Source organism: Sylvia atricapilla, chromosome 17 (assembly GCF_009819655.1).
Source record: "Sylvia atricapilla isolate bSylAtr1 chromosome 17, bSylAtr1.pri, whole genome shotgun sequence".
NCBI classification, from domain to species: domain Eukaryota; kingdom Metazoa; phylum Chordata; class Aves; order Passeriformes; family Sylviidae; genus Sylvia; species Sylvia atricapilla.
Genome location: NC_089156.1, coordinates 8,411,639 through 8,427,597, shown reverse-complemented (window position 1 = coordinate 8,427,597; position 15,959 = coordinate 8,411,639). Strand labels below are relative to the sequence as shown.

The following is a 15,959-nucleotide window of genomic DNA, read 5'->3' as shown; positions in this document are numbered from 1 at the left end:
GGGGAGTTCTTGCTGTCTCCAGACTCCAGAGATGACTAAGGGATGTGGGAGTTCTGTTATGCCCCTTCCATGTAATGCTTCAGAGACGACTGGAGCATCAGAGCATTTGGTGTACTTGAATTTTACAGTATAGTGTGTTTCTTCTGTGTGTTGAGGGAAGCAGAATCCCTCCTGCCATATGCTCTTCAGCTGGGTATCTCTTTCAGCTCAGATTACTGACTAAAAATAATATTTTTGCCAGTAGGCAGAGAGTAGGAAAGCAGATTTATTTTTCATTGCAATACCAAAGCTAACATTTGTCCTTGTATCACAAGTGTCAACTTTTCTCCTATTCTCTTCTCCATTCATAGAACTTTTGCATGAACTAAATTATCCTTATTTTCAACTTTGTTTTTTGCATAAGCTTCATCTGGTCACAGTAGATTCAGAAAAGAATTTTGAATTTAAAGGGTATCCCAGGAGAAAAAAAAAAAAAAACAACTAAAGGAACAACTGGGCAAAATATACTTCTGGAATGAGTGTCATTGTTCCAGAACCTCCCTGTATGGCAGAGACCCATTGGAAACTTGCTCTTGAATCAGTGAAAGAAAAATCTCTCAGCATTGTTCTGCCAGGATTAACAAGTGATGCTGGGCTGGCTTTGCAAATTGCCTTCAGTATTCCAGCACTTCAGAGGCTCCACTGCAGGAATTCATTCTGACACTGGAACAGCAGCAGATTGCCCTGAAGGATGTTATTACCAGGTATTGATACAAATCCATGTGCAGTCTTTGCACAGATTTGATGGTGTGTGCTACCTTCCTAAACAGGGTATTTATGTGAACAACTCTAAATGATAAATGAAAAGTAGGCTGCCTTGCTTTATCCTTTTTGCAGGCGACATTCCTCTATGCTGAACGTATTTATCTCAGATGTATAATTTTGGATCATTCTAGGATCTGAAACTCTCAATAGTTCCATGGCAACTGTTATTAGTTATATAACAATTCTACTTTATTTTGACATATCTAGTATTTGTTGTGTTAATGCTGACAAAAAAAAAAAAAAAAAGTAGGAGTTGTAATAAGCTTCTCTTGGAAGCTTTATGGGTAGTGGCAATTTCTTTTTCTGTGTTTTTGCATTTACTCGATGTCAACATAAAACTTCATGTCCTGATTTACTTTCTATTACCTTTAGCCAGGTGCTTTGTGCCTCTTTGCAAATATTACTGCTTTTGAGTAGTTAATAGCCTGAGTGGTTAAAAATCAGGATGAAAGGTTTTGATTTGTTTTATAGAGACCTGTGTGTGTTCCCAGCTGTAGCTGTTGCTCCTCCAGGTTTCTATGGAGCAGATCCTTCTCACACGTGGACCCATGGAATGGCGCTCTTGCAGTTCAGTCTGGAGGAGCAGAGCTGGTGCAGTGTGAGTCAGGTTTGCAACACCCTCCACTGTGTGCAGGGGCTGTCTCTAATTGTGAGTGTGACCTTCAGGTTCTCATTGATAACCAGGCAAGCTGGGAGCTCTGGCTGTCCTGCTTTGGAAGCTGAAAGCAAAAGGGAGAGCAGATGCTGATTTTGACACAGGTGATTGCAGTGCTCAGCATCCTGGAGCTTTTCCTGAATTTCCATTTCCTCACATGAGTGAGAGTTAGTAAGAGTGGTGCTCACAGCTGGCATTGTCTGGTAAGAGGATCTCTTACTCAAGCTAATAGTGAGTGCATGCTCATGGTGGGAGGGAAAAAGCTAAAGGGAAGACTAATAATACATTTGCAAGATTCATTTGCATAATTTCCTTACTTACTGAAGCAAATTATGTATGTAGCTGTAGCACAAATATGTAATTATATATGAAATATGTCAGTCATATTACTGTTTGCTGAGGCATCTAGAGTGTTTCCAAGGAGGATGCCACTTGTTATCCTACGTTTATGAGCAATTTGTGCTTCAAATGCAGATTTTCTTTTTTACAATAGCCATTTGATTAATTAATTGCTTTTGCTTTTCATTATCTGTAGCTATTTACATTGTTAATACTTTAAGTGTATTTAGTGTTTTTATGTTGGCAGTTCCTCAGCCTTACTCCAGGGGCTTTTATTATTCGTAGAGTGCCCTGGCATTGCCTGAGGATAAATTGAAAGTATGCTCCTTTCCCTCCCCAGTAAGATTCTGTGTATCCTCTGGGGCCTACAATTTGAGCAAACATTACCAATATATTGAAGTTTTTCTTACTTTTTATTCCAAATTGCATCATTGTGCTTTCTGTTAGATGCAGTATAAAACATAAAAGAATACTTTGCCTTAAAGCAACATCAGGCAGCACAAGAGAAGGGATTTGATTTAGTCAATAGACAAGAAAAATTATGGAGAGTGTACAGGAATAACAACTCAGTCAAGTGTGCTTAGTCATAGGACATGATGTGATTACTATAATAGATCTTTAGATTTTTATCTGGCACCATAAATTAATGGCTTTAATGGTAGACAGATAAACTATGAATTGTGTAGATCTGTAATGTGGGCAGTCAGATAACTTGAAATGTTTGCATGCTTAATATAGGTTGGGGAAGTAATAAGAAAGCAATTTTCCCAATCTTCTCACTCTGTCAGAAAAAGTTGGTTTAGAGATTTATCCTTTATTATATAGGAATTTGTAATTAAGTTGCTTGTTTCCCCATTGTAGGAATTCATAAAAAACTTAATAAAAAAGGGATCCTTCTGTGCTATCCTGTCTTCCCACTCTCCTTCCACAGGTGTCAGTCACACAGATGTGAGTATTGTTGTCTTCTGTGACACTGATTTACATCTGCTGATGGACACAAAGACTAAGGGATGGTGTGACAAAATTGCAAGAGGCAGAGATATCCACACATACAGGTGAATTTCATGCTAAGAAATCGCTGTTTTAAAATTAAAAGTAGAGAGAAGATGGTTTGGGGTGAAACTGGTATTTTTGGTTGAGGTCACCCTTCTAGTTTAAGTAACTTGATCTTTAAAGATCCTTTCAAAGATTGTATCATACCCCTTCCTTCAGACTAGAGTGAAAATGAAAACCTTGTCCTTTCTGCACTGCTGCTTCTGTTCCTGTCTTTCCCTCCCTCTTTCATCTAACAAACCATCTGGGCTTCTGTGCTGGAACAGCCAAAATAAATGTGGGTGTTTTCAGCCCTTGATAAACAAGAAATGTCATTCTTGATTATCGTTGGATTTCAGATCCACCAGTGATGAGATGCTGTTTGTGCACTTCTAAGGTGTATTTGAAAGCTTCTCTCAAGTGACTGTTTCTTTTCTTGGAAGGATATGCTGAGAGCACAAGGAATGTTGTAATGGGTTTCTTTGTTTTACAGGCTTGTAAGTGGTGATTCTATTGAAGAGAGACTGTTGAAAAAAGTATTAAACAAACTGGCTGCTCAGGGAGAGGATTGTTCAACAGACTTTTTATCTCAGGTACTGTAACATTAAAGATGTTATTTAAGTTGAAACTTGCTTTGCCTTGTGAAGAGCTGGAGCCTTCTGGGGTCTTTTTTGTTTTTTCTTTTTTTTTAATTTCTCATTGCTGTTAGTAAACACTCACACAGTACTCTAAGCGAAACATAACTAGATTTTAGAATTTTGAACAGCTTGGTATACAAGCAAATGTTAGTAAATTCCTTCTTCTAACAGTATGACTAATAGAAGTGATATTTATTGCATTTCCATACACTTAGGAATAAGAATTTCCCCAATGTTATGACAGTATAACCATGGATGTATCATTTTGCACTACCAGTATGTTAAAAATAAAGGAGGGGAGCTCTTTATTTTAAGTGATAGGATATGAATTGTCTTCAGTCAAGACTATTGATAACTATGAATTTTAAGACAGGGCACTTTTGATAATGTGTTTTTGGTACCTAAGCCTTCACTTTGTATTTATCTCAGAATGCAGGTGTTAGACAAGCCCTGTGCTAAAGACCAGAATTCTGAGTGTATTCAAATCTGTGTAAATCACTTCGAGTTGGTGACAATGACTACTAGAAAAAGAAATTCCTCAAATAGATTTCTGTAAGTTTACTTCTACTCTCAGTATTTTTTCTCAGATTTAAGAGTAAATCACTGGTGGTCTGATTGAATTTGTTTTCTCTCAAGCACGAATAGATTTCATCGGGACTTTCTTATCAAAGGCTCTGTGCTGACCTTTATTTAGCCTTAAGGTAAATTAGTAATGACTGTCCAAGAACCAAATCTGTGCTCGTGCTGATGTAAAGAAAAGCCTGAAGTGCTTCAGTATCGCTCCACCTGATGTGCCAGAAGTCCTTCCTCATGTCCAGGTTGGAACCTCCAGAGCACCAGTGCGTGCCCGTTGTCTCCTGTCCTGTTCGCTGGCCCCAGCGGGCAGGGCCGGCCCGTGCTCTGAGCCTCCCTGCACACACCGACAGGGATGGGGGCGCCTGCCCCCCGCCTCTTCCCGAGGCTGAACAGCGCCGGCTCCTCCAGCCTTTCCCCGCACGAGAGATGCCCCAGCCCCTCCATCACCTTTGTCTCCCTCGGCTGGCCCCGCTCCCGGCGCTCCCAGTCTCCTGCCCTGAGGAGTTCAGCCCCGCGAGCTGCAAGTGAGGATTTCACACCGCGTTTGACAGCCCTGCTCCCTGCGCGGACAGCAACTACCCTTTGTTGTACCTTCACCCTCCCCGGCCTCTGCTACAATAAATATCATTTCTCTGCCTGTCGCCGAGCCCGTTCCTATCGCGACAGGAGCCGCGGGCCGCCTCGCGGTGGGCGCAGGCGCAGCGCTGGCGCAGGCGCGGCGCGGCCCGCGGGTGGCGGCGCAGGCGCGGCGGGACGCGGTTTGTCTCCTGCCGGCGCTGGTAGCGGCGCCCCCGCCCGCGCTTCCTGCCCGCAGCGAATGGAACCCGCGGCGCCCGCGGTAAGTGCGGCCCGCGGGGCCCGCCCGGGCCCGGCTGCGCGCCCCGCTCCGCCCCGGACGGCTCCCGGCAGCCCCGCCGCCGCACCGGGGCCGGCCGCGGAAGGACGGGCCCTCCTGGCGCCGGGCGGGGGACGCGGGGCGGGCAGGGCCGGGCCGGGCCGGGCCGGGGGAGCGCGGCCCCGGCGGGGGGAGCCCCGGGCGGGGGGAGTCTCCGCGGAGCGGCGGCGGGGCTGTGGTTCGGCCCCGGCCCGGGCGGCCCCGCCGCGCTGCTCGCACACAAAAGGCGATCTCTGCTTCGGGACCTCCCTTATCGGCCTGTAATTAATTAAGTGTTTTCACTAGGGCCGTAAGTGCTAGTGAGGTGCGGGTAATTAAGATTCAAGCGATACCACCAGCAACAAGGTCTTATTATTTTAATTATTTGGTATCAGCGCTGTGAAATAACCACAAGACCTCGAAGAATTGCAGTATTGTTAAATCTTTTGGAAAAGGGGCCTGTAAAGAGTGCAGTTTTTTCCCTTTCCCGCTCTGCTGAGGGAGCTCGCTCAGGTTTGAGCTTCGGGGAGTCCGAGAGCCGCCGGGATGAGCCCCGCGGTGTAGGAGAGCTGAAACCCGCCGGGATGAGCCCCGGAGCGGGAGAGGCGAGACCCGCCCGGAGGAGCCCCGGTGCAGGAGAGGCGGAACTCGCCGGGATGAGCCCCGGTGCAGGACAGCTGAAAGCTGCCCGGAGGAGCCGCTGTGCCGGCTGCGCTCCCCGGTACCCCCGGCGCAGGAGGTCCTGTGCTCTCGGTCCCCTGTCGCTGCTGGCACTAGTGTGACAGCGCTGCTTTGCTCCACCTTCCCGGACAGCCGCCTGTTTCCTGGGGCAAGGAAGGGAATATCTCCGTCCCCAGGGCTTGGGCAGATCGCTGCAGATAGCGCAGGACAGGGGAGCGGAGGGTTGTGATGTGCTGCTGCCTGCCGGGGCAGCGGAGGAACGGGAGAGGCGGCAGCGCTCGCTGCATCCCACCGCTTCCCGGTAGTGCTGCCTGCCGGAGTGCCGCTGCCTGTTGCCACTTGCGACCAACTTGGAGTGAGCAACACAAAGGAGTGGCGGCATGTTTGTGTATGTTGGGCCTGAAATGCTAAAAATGAAAGTGTTGCTTTCGAAAGAGGAGAGAGATTTTGAAAGGAAAGAAAAAAAGAACAACCCATCAGGTTTCATTTTCTCTTGCTGCTATTTCTGTGTGACTCCCAGCCCTGAATTTACCTGTCAGTGCATGTCGTTGGAATTTTTGTTTGTGTGTTATTGAAATACAAAGCAAAAACGTTTTGGGATTTCTTGGTGGTTGACTCAATAAACAGCATTTTAAATGAAATGCAGATTTGGTTAATTTTCATCTCTTTATGTGTTCTAAAGGAAAGAGAAGGCAAAGTTAACATCAAGTGTAGTAGTTTTACTTATGTTTAGATGACTTGGCCATCAGTAGCTTCAACAATAAAGTTGAATAGTCTGTCCATTTTCTTATTTTTAGTTGCTATTGAAACAATGGACTATTCTTTTTAGCAGTTATGTTTACAATAACTTTATATTAAGAGTTAAAAGCACTGAAACATGGGTGATAATGAACACGAAAAAAGAGTAGATGCCTTTGGTACTGGAGACTGTAATTTCTTGAAGTTCCACAGCAAGGGAAAAAGTTTTGTTTGGTTTTTTGTTACTATTTGAAGTCACTCTGCCTAGCTAAAGGGAACAGCATTTGTAAGACTGTTCAATAGCAGTATTAGCTAGAGAAATTTATGAGGGATTTAAGTGAGGTTTTGTTGTGCTGAGCGTTTTGGATCATTTGAAACATTTTAAGTAACTGCAAAACCAGGATAACAGACTCATTACTATTAGGTACTCTTTCTAGTTGTAGCTACATAGTTTCAGTCGCAGAAGAGTTTTTTACCTCCCCTGAATGTCTGTTTTTGTGTATTTCTTTAGAGTATACTGTAAAACCTTAGATCAGTGAGAATGCACCATGGCAATGGTCCTCAGAATGCGCAGCGCCAGCTCCAGAGATCCAGGTCCTTCACAGGCAGTGAGGGGGAAGAACAACAGGCAAATTTACCCCAGTCCCCCGCGGCCTCTTTTGCTCCCTCTGCGAGTCCCTCGGCGCCGCAGTCGCCCAGTTACCAAATCCAGCAGTTTATCATGAGCCGGAGCCCGGTGGCGGGGCAGAACGTGAACATCACCCTGCAGAACGTGGGCCCGGTGGCCTCGGGGAACCAGCAGATAACTCTCACCCCGCTGCCGCTGCCCAACCCGACGTCTCCGAGCTTTCAGTTCAGCCCCCAGCAGAGGCGCTTTGAGCATGGATCCCCGTCGTACATCCAGGTCACGTCGCCGCTGCCTCAGCAGGTGCAGTCGCAGAGCCCCACGCAGCCCAGCCCGGTGCCGGTGCAGGCGCTGCCCAGCGTGCGGGCCGGCACCCCCGGGCCCGGCCTGGGCATGTGCGGCCAGAGCCCCACCAGAGGCTTTGTGGACGCCAGCGTGCTCGTCAGGCAGATCAGCCTGAGCCCTTCCAACGGAGGACACTTCGTGTACCAGGAAGGGCCGGGGATCGCGCAGATTGCTCAAGGAGCCGCTGCTCAAGTGCAGCTCCCATCGTCCGGGACGCCCGCCACCGTGAGGGAGCGCAGGCTGTCGCAGCCTCACTCGCAGTCTGGGGGCACCATCCACCACCTGGGCCCTCAGAGCCCCGTGGCCAGCGGGGCGAATATGCAATCTCTGACTAGCCCAGGCCACATCACAACGACCAGCTTGCCGCCCCAAATCAGCAATATTATCCAAGGGCAGCTCATGCAACAGCAGCAGCAAGTGCTTCAAGGGCAGCAGCTGAGCAGACCCATTGGATTTGACAGGACTTCTGGTGGATTGATAGCAGGAGTTGGAGGACCGAGTGCGTTTGGAATGACATCACCTCCTCCTCCCACGAGTCCTTCACGGGCCACTGTGCCACAGGGGCTGTCGAGTCTTCCTCTCACTCCTACAGCTAGCACAGCAGTGAAAAAACAACCCAAAAAGTTGGAGGAGATTCCTCCTGCCAACCAGGAAACTGCTCAAATGAGAAAACTGTGTTTGGATCATCACCACAAGCAGATGGAAATTCTTAAGGAAACTTTTAAGGAATGTTTGATTGAACTGTTTTTCCTGCAACATCTTCAAGGGAATATGATGGACTTTTTAGCTTTTAAGAAGAAACACTGTGTTCCTCTGCAAGCATACCTGAGGCAAAATGACTTGGATCTGGAGGAGGAAGAAGAGGAAGAACAATCTGAGGTCATCAATGATGAGGTAAGAAACTTTTTTGGTATAAAATCATAGATGATGTTGTAGCACTGGGATTGTGAGGTATTAAAGAATGGGACAGGACATGAAAAATCATTTTTGCTGGATGACATATGGCATTTTTTCATAAAATAGTTGGCCTGAGAGAATGCAGTTCTGCTGGGTAGTGTGATTTGATGGGTCAGTTTGAGTGTGCTGTTAGATTTATGGATTTAAAATAAAAGAATCGAGAAGAAGCTTTAACTGTCCTAGTTGCACACAAATAAAGATGGTAGAAATGTGGAAATGGTTTTAAGTTCTCAGAATGGTTATATCTAGGAATTGCAGTTTGAATTTCACTTAACTAGACTTGGAGAAACTAGAAAAGAATGAGCAAAAGCATTGCAAGAGGTTAACTTGACTCATGTGACTTCTAATCATAGATGTTACTGAAGTTCAGTGTTGCTGCAGCCAACAAAAGAAGTGAATTAATCTAATTAGTGAGGGAGAACATGTGTGAGGGTCCAGGGTCATGTATTACATTATTCAGGGTGCTCTGGAGCTCTGTGTGTGAGTTGCTGTTTATAAAGGATTAACAACCAGCACTTACAGACTGGACCTTAACAAGTTCACTTTGTTACTTATGCAAAGGTTTAAATTACTAACTAGCTTGAATTCACTGTTTATTAATGGCAAAGAACTTGAAAGAAGCTTGCCACAAGCAGGTGCTGTGCAGCTTTTCTTGCACGTTTGTGCCCACCTGTGGGTGCTGGAGCACTGGTCTGGTGCAGAGCCTGCCCACAAGCCAACATGGCAAGGGGTTGCAGCAGGGTAGATAGAAATGATGCTCCTGCACCACTTGGCACTCATAAATATCTTCTAAAATTTGTGAGAATATCTAAGGATGTATAGCTGCCAGTTTGTAGAAGAACCAGTATTATGTAAAGAACCTCGTGTTGCTTTCAATACCTTTGGGAAATGAGTGCCTTCACTGAAATTTGATGACTGTTAGGTATGAATCATTAGCAATCATGCCTTCAGCTGGAATTTGTGGGAAATTTTAACAGAATAATGGCTGAAGTTTAATTTATTCATTGCTTTGTTGTCTGAACTCATTGACTAGGAAAATACATTTCTGCTTGCTACAGTTATTGACAATTTTGAAGGAACCATTACTTTATATATAAAAGTATATAAAAGTAATATAAAAGCTAGCTTGTTACTGTAATTTATTGACAATGGATATTCAGTATTTTTTTTTCACCTGGTTTGTGTTTTGTCAAATTGTTTAGGTGTTCTTGTTGGGTTGCGTGTTTGTCAGCTGAAATAACCAGGTATTTTTAACTACCATCTGCACACTTTGAGGGATCTTTAGTGGGTATAAGTGGTACAGGTTCCTTGAAGTCAGTGGCACTGCTGCTACATTTTAAATGAGTTGAGGCTCTACCCCGTGGTGTGTCGGGTTGAGAATTTCCTGTACTTCGCTGCCTTCTCGTGGTGGATCCTCTTTTGTTTGTGGAAGCTGCTTGTCCCTGTAACTGCTGGAGGATTTTGCAACGTGCAGCAGCAAAAGTCTTGATGTGTTTTCAAGTGATGAATCCTTCTGAAAGATTAAGACATCTTTTGAGTGTGTTCTTCCTTTGTATTTTGTTGTCGCCTTCTGTTTTATTTCCCTCTCCCCCTCTTTATCACTTCTCTGCTAAAGCAACGCGCTTCATCCCTTGCCTGGAAGGTTGATTTCTTTGGGAATTCCAGGGGAGAGTGAATGGTGGCTGTGCTCATTGCTTAAATAAATGTTGAAGCTCTCTTACGTTCAAACTGTCTGTCATGCTAATTTGTTGTCTGTTAGCAGCAGCAATCATTAAATTTAAAACACGCTTCTGTGTTAACTGGATTTAAGAAAACGTTGTTTCCAGTGACGAGGAGTCACAATAAACAGTCAAGGCTGTGCTCTGTTCTGCTATTAAAAGTAAGACAGAACTCTAAAAATGGGCTGTGCTCAAAACAAGCTGTACTGGTGGTGGTATAGTTATTATCCCCTCTTCAGTGAGGTGCCATCAGTACCAAAAGGAATGTGTTGAACAGTTAGAAAAAAAGGAAAAACTTCTAAAAAGAAAATGATTCTCCCTTCTTTTTTTTTTTCCCAAAATATTTCTCTCAGGTAAAGGTTGTGACAGGAAAGGATGGGCAGACTGGTACTCCTGTCGCTATAGCAACCCAGCTTCCTCCAAATGTTTCTGCTGCTTTTTCATCCCAGCAGCAACCATTTCAGGTACTTTTCAATGGTTCTAAAATGTAGTTTCATCCCAGATTTTTTTTCTTCATTCAGATTTGATATTTCTTAGATGAATTAGAATTTTCCCAAGAGCCCATCCCTTATCATCTAAACAAAACCAAAAAACCTTTGCAGTCTTCAAATGCATCAGTATAACTGAAGCCTTGAGGAAGTTAAAGCTTTGTCTCCAGGTTGCTGGCTTATTGCATTAACTTTCAGCTTGAATGTTTTCACTTTGGTTTGTTTGTCTTTTGTATCCCTAATGCATTTGGTTCATTTGTGCATTCTGCGTAGTGATAATATGGATTCTTTGTCTGTGGCATTGTAATTGTGGATTTCTTCTAAAATTCTTTTCTTTTTTTTTTTTCTTCCCCTTATGTATTAAAGGTTTTGAGTGTGGCTACGGAAGGTTTTGGATTTGCCTTCCCTGAAATGTGTTAAACAACAATACTAATCCTTTGACACAATTTGTTTTACCTGCTTTCCATTAGCTCTGCCATAAATGTTGGGAAGAAGAAACAGAAGTGATTATTTTTATTATGAAAGTAATTTTTAACCATTTTTTTCTTTTTTCATGAGGAGTGCTGGAGAAAGGCAAGAAATAAATGTGATAATCAGTTAAAATTTTCATGGATCATTGATGATGCAACTTTTCAGTTCAATGTGTTTTTATGCAGCTGCCTTCAACTCTGTTACCCATCCATCACTGCATACATACCCTGAGAAATAATATACCCTAATTCCATCTGCAACTAAAATATTTACGTTTTAGCTCAATTATATGCTTAGCAGGTGTTACAGGGTGAATTACTCTGCTGTACCACAGCAGCTGTACAGGCTGTGCTGCCTTTATCTAGGCTTTGAAAATGGGAAGTGGAATGAAATACAAGATGGGTTGTGTTCAAATGTGTGTAACAAATGGGATGTTCCCTGTGCTATTGCACAAAGGAGTTGTGCAGCAAAGGGGATTGCACTGAGAGCTCTTCCTTAAGGCCAGAACTGACATGTCTTGGAAGTCTCCTTAGGTAGTCAGGCTTCATTTAGGCAGCTTAAAATACCTAATATTATATCAGGTTATTTACTGTAGTGATTAGTGTTATCACCAAGCTGTAGCTGCAGCAGTGGTGATACTTTTGAAGGTACTGAACCAGTTTCAGGGAAGCTGGTTCATGCTAAAAATGTACAAAACTCTCTGTGTGGTACTGACTTTTAACACAAACTGCTGACAGAAAGTGGCATTTCTGTCCATCAGTCTTGCTCTTTGCGACTGTTTATGGAGAAATAATGTGTCCCAGTCAGCATCACCATTCAAATCCCAGTGCAGAAGTGCAGCACTCAGAGTGATGAGAAGTGCACACACTCATTGTCTGCCTGCTACATAATCATGACCTCGGGACAGCTATATTATTTTAATTAAAGCTGGAACAGTTTTAGTCTAGTATTAGTGGTATGTGACTGCAGTTTCTAAAGACATTACATGTCTGCTCTCTGAAGAGTCTGCCCTAAATTACACTGTGATAATGCAGACAGCTGGGAGGCATATTCTTAAGAAAATGTCAGTCAAAAATCCTAAAGTAGAGATACAGCCTGGAACTGGGAGTATGCAGTCATCCAGAGGGAGAGAGCAGGTGAAATAATTGGCATTTACTATGGAGTTTGAGGAATACAATTTCTTAAACTGATGGCCCAGTAGCATCTGATGCAAATGGGACATAAACTGGATTTGTTAGTCAATTTAGTAGCATTTACACAACCAATTCTTGTGGTTTACTTTGAAAATGCTGTAAATGCCCAGGTCTGTGATGCTCTGCCAGATGCTGGCTGTTGGACTGAAATATGCTGCATGTCTACCTTGTGACAAGACAAATATTTGAAAACTTAATCCCTATTGAGTGTGAAGTGGCAGTGAACTGTGAATATGAGTCAGAGATACTTAAAACCAGAATTTACATCTTCAGGCTGTAGCTGTATCACTGGAGTGGCTGCAAATGCCCTCAGAGCAGCAAAGAGATAAAGTGTTATTAATTCATAGCTATTGATTGAGTCTGAGGGCCATGAGATATTTTCAGCTCAAAAAGGAGCATATGAAACCCAGTCATTGTAGGTGATGTTGGCTGTGATTATTAATACCATGCAGAGAAGCACTGAAGATGCAGGATGTCACTGCTGTGATTTATTTCAGTATAGACTAATGTTTACCTCTGTGGGTTTAATTTACATTGGTAAAATTTCAGTTAAAATAAGAGAAGAAAATACCTGTGAATAAAGTAATAAAACCTCCAAAACTATGGGAAATTACTGCCTTTCTATGGTGTCATAAAATTTTTTCACAACATTTCAAACTCTTATTATACCTCAACATGCATAAGGCTCTCACCATTAGAAAAGTACACTTTGAGAACTAGAGTGCTAAATTAATTAATTTACCAGGATGCAGAGACTGCCATACATAAAGTCTGTGTTTGTATTTTCTGATGGTATCTCTTAAGACATTTTTTGGGATAACCCTTATTTTTCTCATATTAATTTTCATAGTAGAATGTTTGGTACAGAATGGCCAAATACTGAGGAGAATTTAAAAATTATTTGGAAACTCACTGAAAGGAATTGGACTTGCACAGACACTGATGGACATTAACAAATACTTGCCAGTGTGCTGAGGGCCCAAAAACCATGAAAATTGTCATATACTCAAATTTGTTTGCCTCAGTAATCCTGTATGTGAGCCTGACAGCTTTGCTTGATGCTGAAAGAATTCTCTGGGATAGCTTCTTGCCATCATTGCCAATATTAAATGTAGTGATTTAAAAATAAAGTTTGAATGCACTGTGTAATCTTACTGAAGCTAAATTTGAGCTTGTTGAACCAGAGCCCAGTGATTCCTTTTGCATCTTGATACCATTAGTGCTCTTCCATGCTTGTTAATTCATGGTTTGTGTGCTGTTTATCCTCAGACAAAATGGATAGTAATTTCTAGTGAGCTCTGATGTCACCTTAGCCTTATGGCAATATTGTTTCTCCTCACTGAGTTTATTCGTGAGACTCATTTGGCCAGCTGTGCAAACAGGTACAAGTCCAGCATCTGGAAAACTGGAACTGGAACTTGTGTACTTTGGCTGAAGTTCTTAATTCCATCTTCCTAGCCTTTTCCTGAAATACTTCAATAGTAACTCTCACAAAGCTCCATCCTGAGAGTGAGTGTGCTGGAGACCCAAATAACCTTAAACTGTTTTCAGGATGAGGATGAATTTTTGTATTACTGTTTTTTCCACACAGATGCAATACACTGATGAACATTCCCATTAATTAAAAAAAAAAAAAAAAAAAAAAAGTAACAAAAATACTTTACTATTTACATATCCCATTTCCCTGAGTTTGGTATCACTTAACAAAATGTAGGTGTGCATTATATATAACCAGCTTCATCACTGTAAAATTTAAACTTAGCGAAGAGAATCTGTGCGTTGTGGACAGCTGAAACTTCATAGCAGATATTGAATGAGTCTTGTTTCCTTTGTTGTACAGCTGTTCTGAAGGACTTGTTCTGTGCTGGCCTCCTTAGATCTGTTTGTAAATTCTCTCCTGGTGTCAGACCATCTGCAGATTGAACTTCTGTGATTTGTTTTCTTTTCCCTGTAGCAAACGCATACAGGGACTCCAGCGACGGGGACTGTGAGCACCATAGAGATTGAAGCTTTTAAGAGACAGCAGCAGGCCCTTGCACCAGCAGGTATGTTCCACAGGCACAATTCCACTTCCATCCTCTTTTTCTTTTTCCAAACAGTGATTGGAGCCCAGTGTTCATTTTTGCCTCACCTTGGGAATCGCCAGGTCCTTAGGGCTATCTACTGTGACTGGTGCTGTGGGAAGAGTGCACTCCACTCCCAGTAGATAGGCCTGGATTTGACAGGCATGGAGACATGGTTAGGTTGATTGTTCTGGCTGAGAAGATTGGAGATGGCCAACTTGAAGTCAGAGGGACTCTGCCCCTGGAGCATGTTCTTCATAAATGCTACACATGCACAGTAGTTGTAGCTTTCGGAGCTGATGTTGGAATCATGTGTAGTAGTTTGCTTTGTAAAACTGAACCCATTCCATTATACCATGCCATAAATGGAATTTGAATATCACAGATTCGTCTAAGAGACCACGAATTGAAGTGGGCCGTCATGGGATGGTTTTTCAGCACCCGGGTGTGGCTTCAGGAGTTCCTCTTCAACAGCTAATGCCAACGGCACAAGGTACTGTGTCACCACATGCCAGCTGCACATTAATTTCACAAGGAGATGTTGGTGATGGAACTAGAAACTTGGGCTTCTGGCCTGCCAAGATCCTAGTCCCACCACACACTTCTCCATGTAAATTAATACTTGGTATGCAATGCCTGGTTTGTTTAAGGAGCTGAGTGACGGGCTCCAAAGGTGCATGTGGGCATGGAAATACGTCACAGGTGCTGATGCAAAATGGCCAACCTGAGAATTCTGAAACTGAACCAATGATTTATGAAAAGGAAACCGCCTAATTGGAACATCGTGACAAATTTTTATTCATTAGTCATGCCAAACTTTAGAGTACGTGTTAGAGTGAATGTGTTCTTAGAAAGAACTGAGTAGTATTTAGACTTTATGCTGGTTTTTTAGGTTAAATTCCATTAGCTCACCAGTCCCTTTTTTTTTTTTTTTTTGAGTGTTCGAAATTTAGAAGACCTATAATGACATGCTCTTTTTTAGTTGCTGTGCTCCAAATTCTAGTTACAGTCCTGTGCATGAAGTACTTTGTTGTTTATTGTAATGGTGATTTATTTTGTGATTGTGATGTGGTATTTTCAAGTGATGGTGTCTTGTGACAAAGTAAGTAACAAAACCGCTCTCTTCGCAGTCGATTTCCTCCTGAAATCACACCAGAGAGCATGGGATGCTTTAATCTCACCTGGGCGGTGTCTCCTCTTGCCCTGCAGGTGGGATGCCTCCCACTCCGCAGACGGTGCAGCTGACGGGGCAGAAGCAGAGCCAGCAGCAGTACGACCCCTCCAAGGGCCCTCCCGTGCAGAACGCGGCCAGCCTGCACACGCCGCCGCCGCAGCTGCCCGCGCGCCTGCAGCCCGCCAACGTGCCCATGGCCTCGCTGCCGGCCACCCTGCAGCTCCCGCAGCAGCAGCCCCAGCTGGTGGAACCTCCTGCCCAGCCGCAGATCCAGGTGAAGATCCAGCCCCAGAGTGTGCCCCTGACGGCCGCTCCGCTTCCAGCGCCGCTGCAGCAGCAGGTGCCGCCAGCCATCCACGTGCAGGGACAGGCGCCCAGCCAGGTGTCACAGCCGCAGGCCACGATACAGCAGCAGGTACGGGAGCCTTAGAGGGGTGGACGTGGGTTTGTTTCCATGGCCAGTGATACCTGAGGACCCTGTCTTCGTCTTTTAATTCCACTGGACGCTTAAATCCTTTCCCTGTAAAACGCAGGTGTACGTTTGTTATTAAATTAGTCTCCCTTATGTTCTGCTGTAGTGTGGACTAA

The 15,959-nt window shown here is 44.0% G+C and overlaps 1 protein-coding gene, 1 long non-coding RNA gene and 1 other non-coding gene across 3 annotated transcripts in view; all 3 read left to right on the top strand.

Moving 5' to 3' along the window:
• Positions 1-1,455: 1,455 nt before the first annotated feature.
• Positions 1,456-3,385, top strand: LOC136368956 (uncharacterized). The gene is made up of 3 exons (XR_010744933.1): positions 1,456-1,662; positions 2,730-2,853; positions 3,324-3,385. It is a non-coding gene; the product is annotated as an uncharacterized lncRNA (long non-coding RNA).
• Positions 2,045-2,183, top strand: LOC136369148 (small nucleolar RNA SNORA49). Its single transcript, XR_010744963.1, has one exon. It is a non-coding gene; the product is annotated as a small nucleolar RNA SNORA49 (small nucleolar RNA).
• A 1,386-nt stretch (positions 3,386-4,771) lies between the features above and the next one.
• EP400 (E1A binding protein p400) overlaps positions 4,772-15,959 on the top strand; it is a 46,981-nt gene continuing 35,793 nt past the window's right edge. The window contains exons 1-5 of the mRNA XM_066331478.1: positions 4,772-4,882; positions 6,849-8,201; positions 14,089-14,179; positions 14,583-14,690; positions 15,407-15,786. Of these exons, the coding sequence (XP_066187575.1) occupies positions 6,879-8,201; positions 14,089-14,179; positions 14,583-14,690; positions 15,407-15,786 (1,902 nt within the window). The 5' untranslated portion in view covers positions 4,772-4,882; positions 6,849-6,878. The remainder of the gene's footprint in view (positions 4,883-6,848; positions 8,202-14,088; positions 14,180-14,582; positions 14,691-15,406; positions 15,787-15,959) is intronic.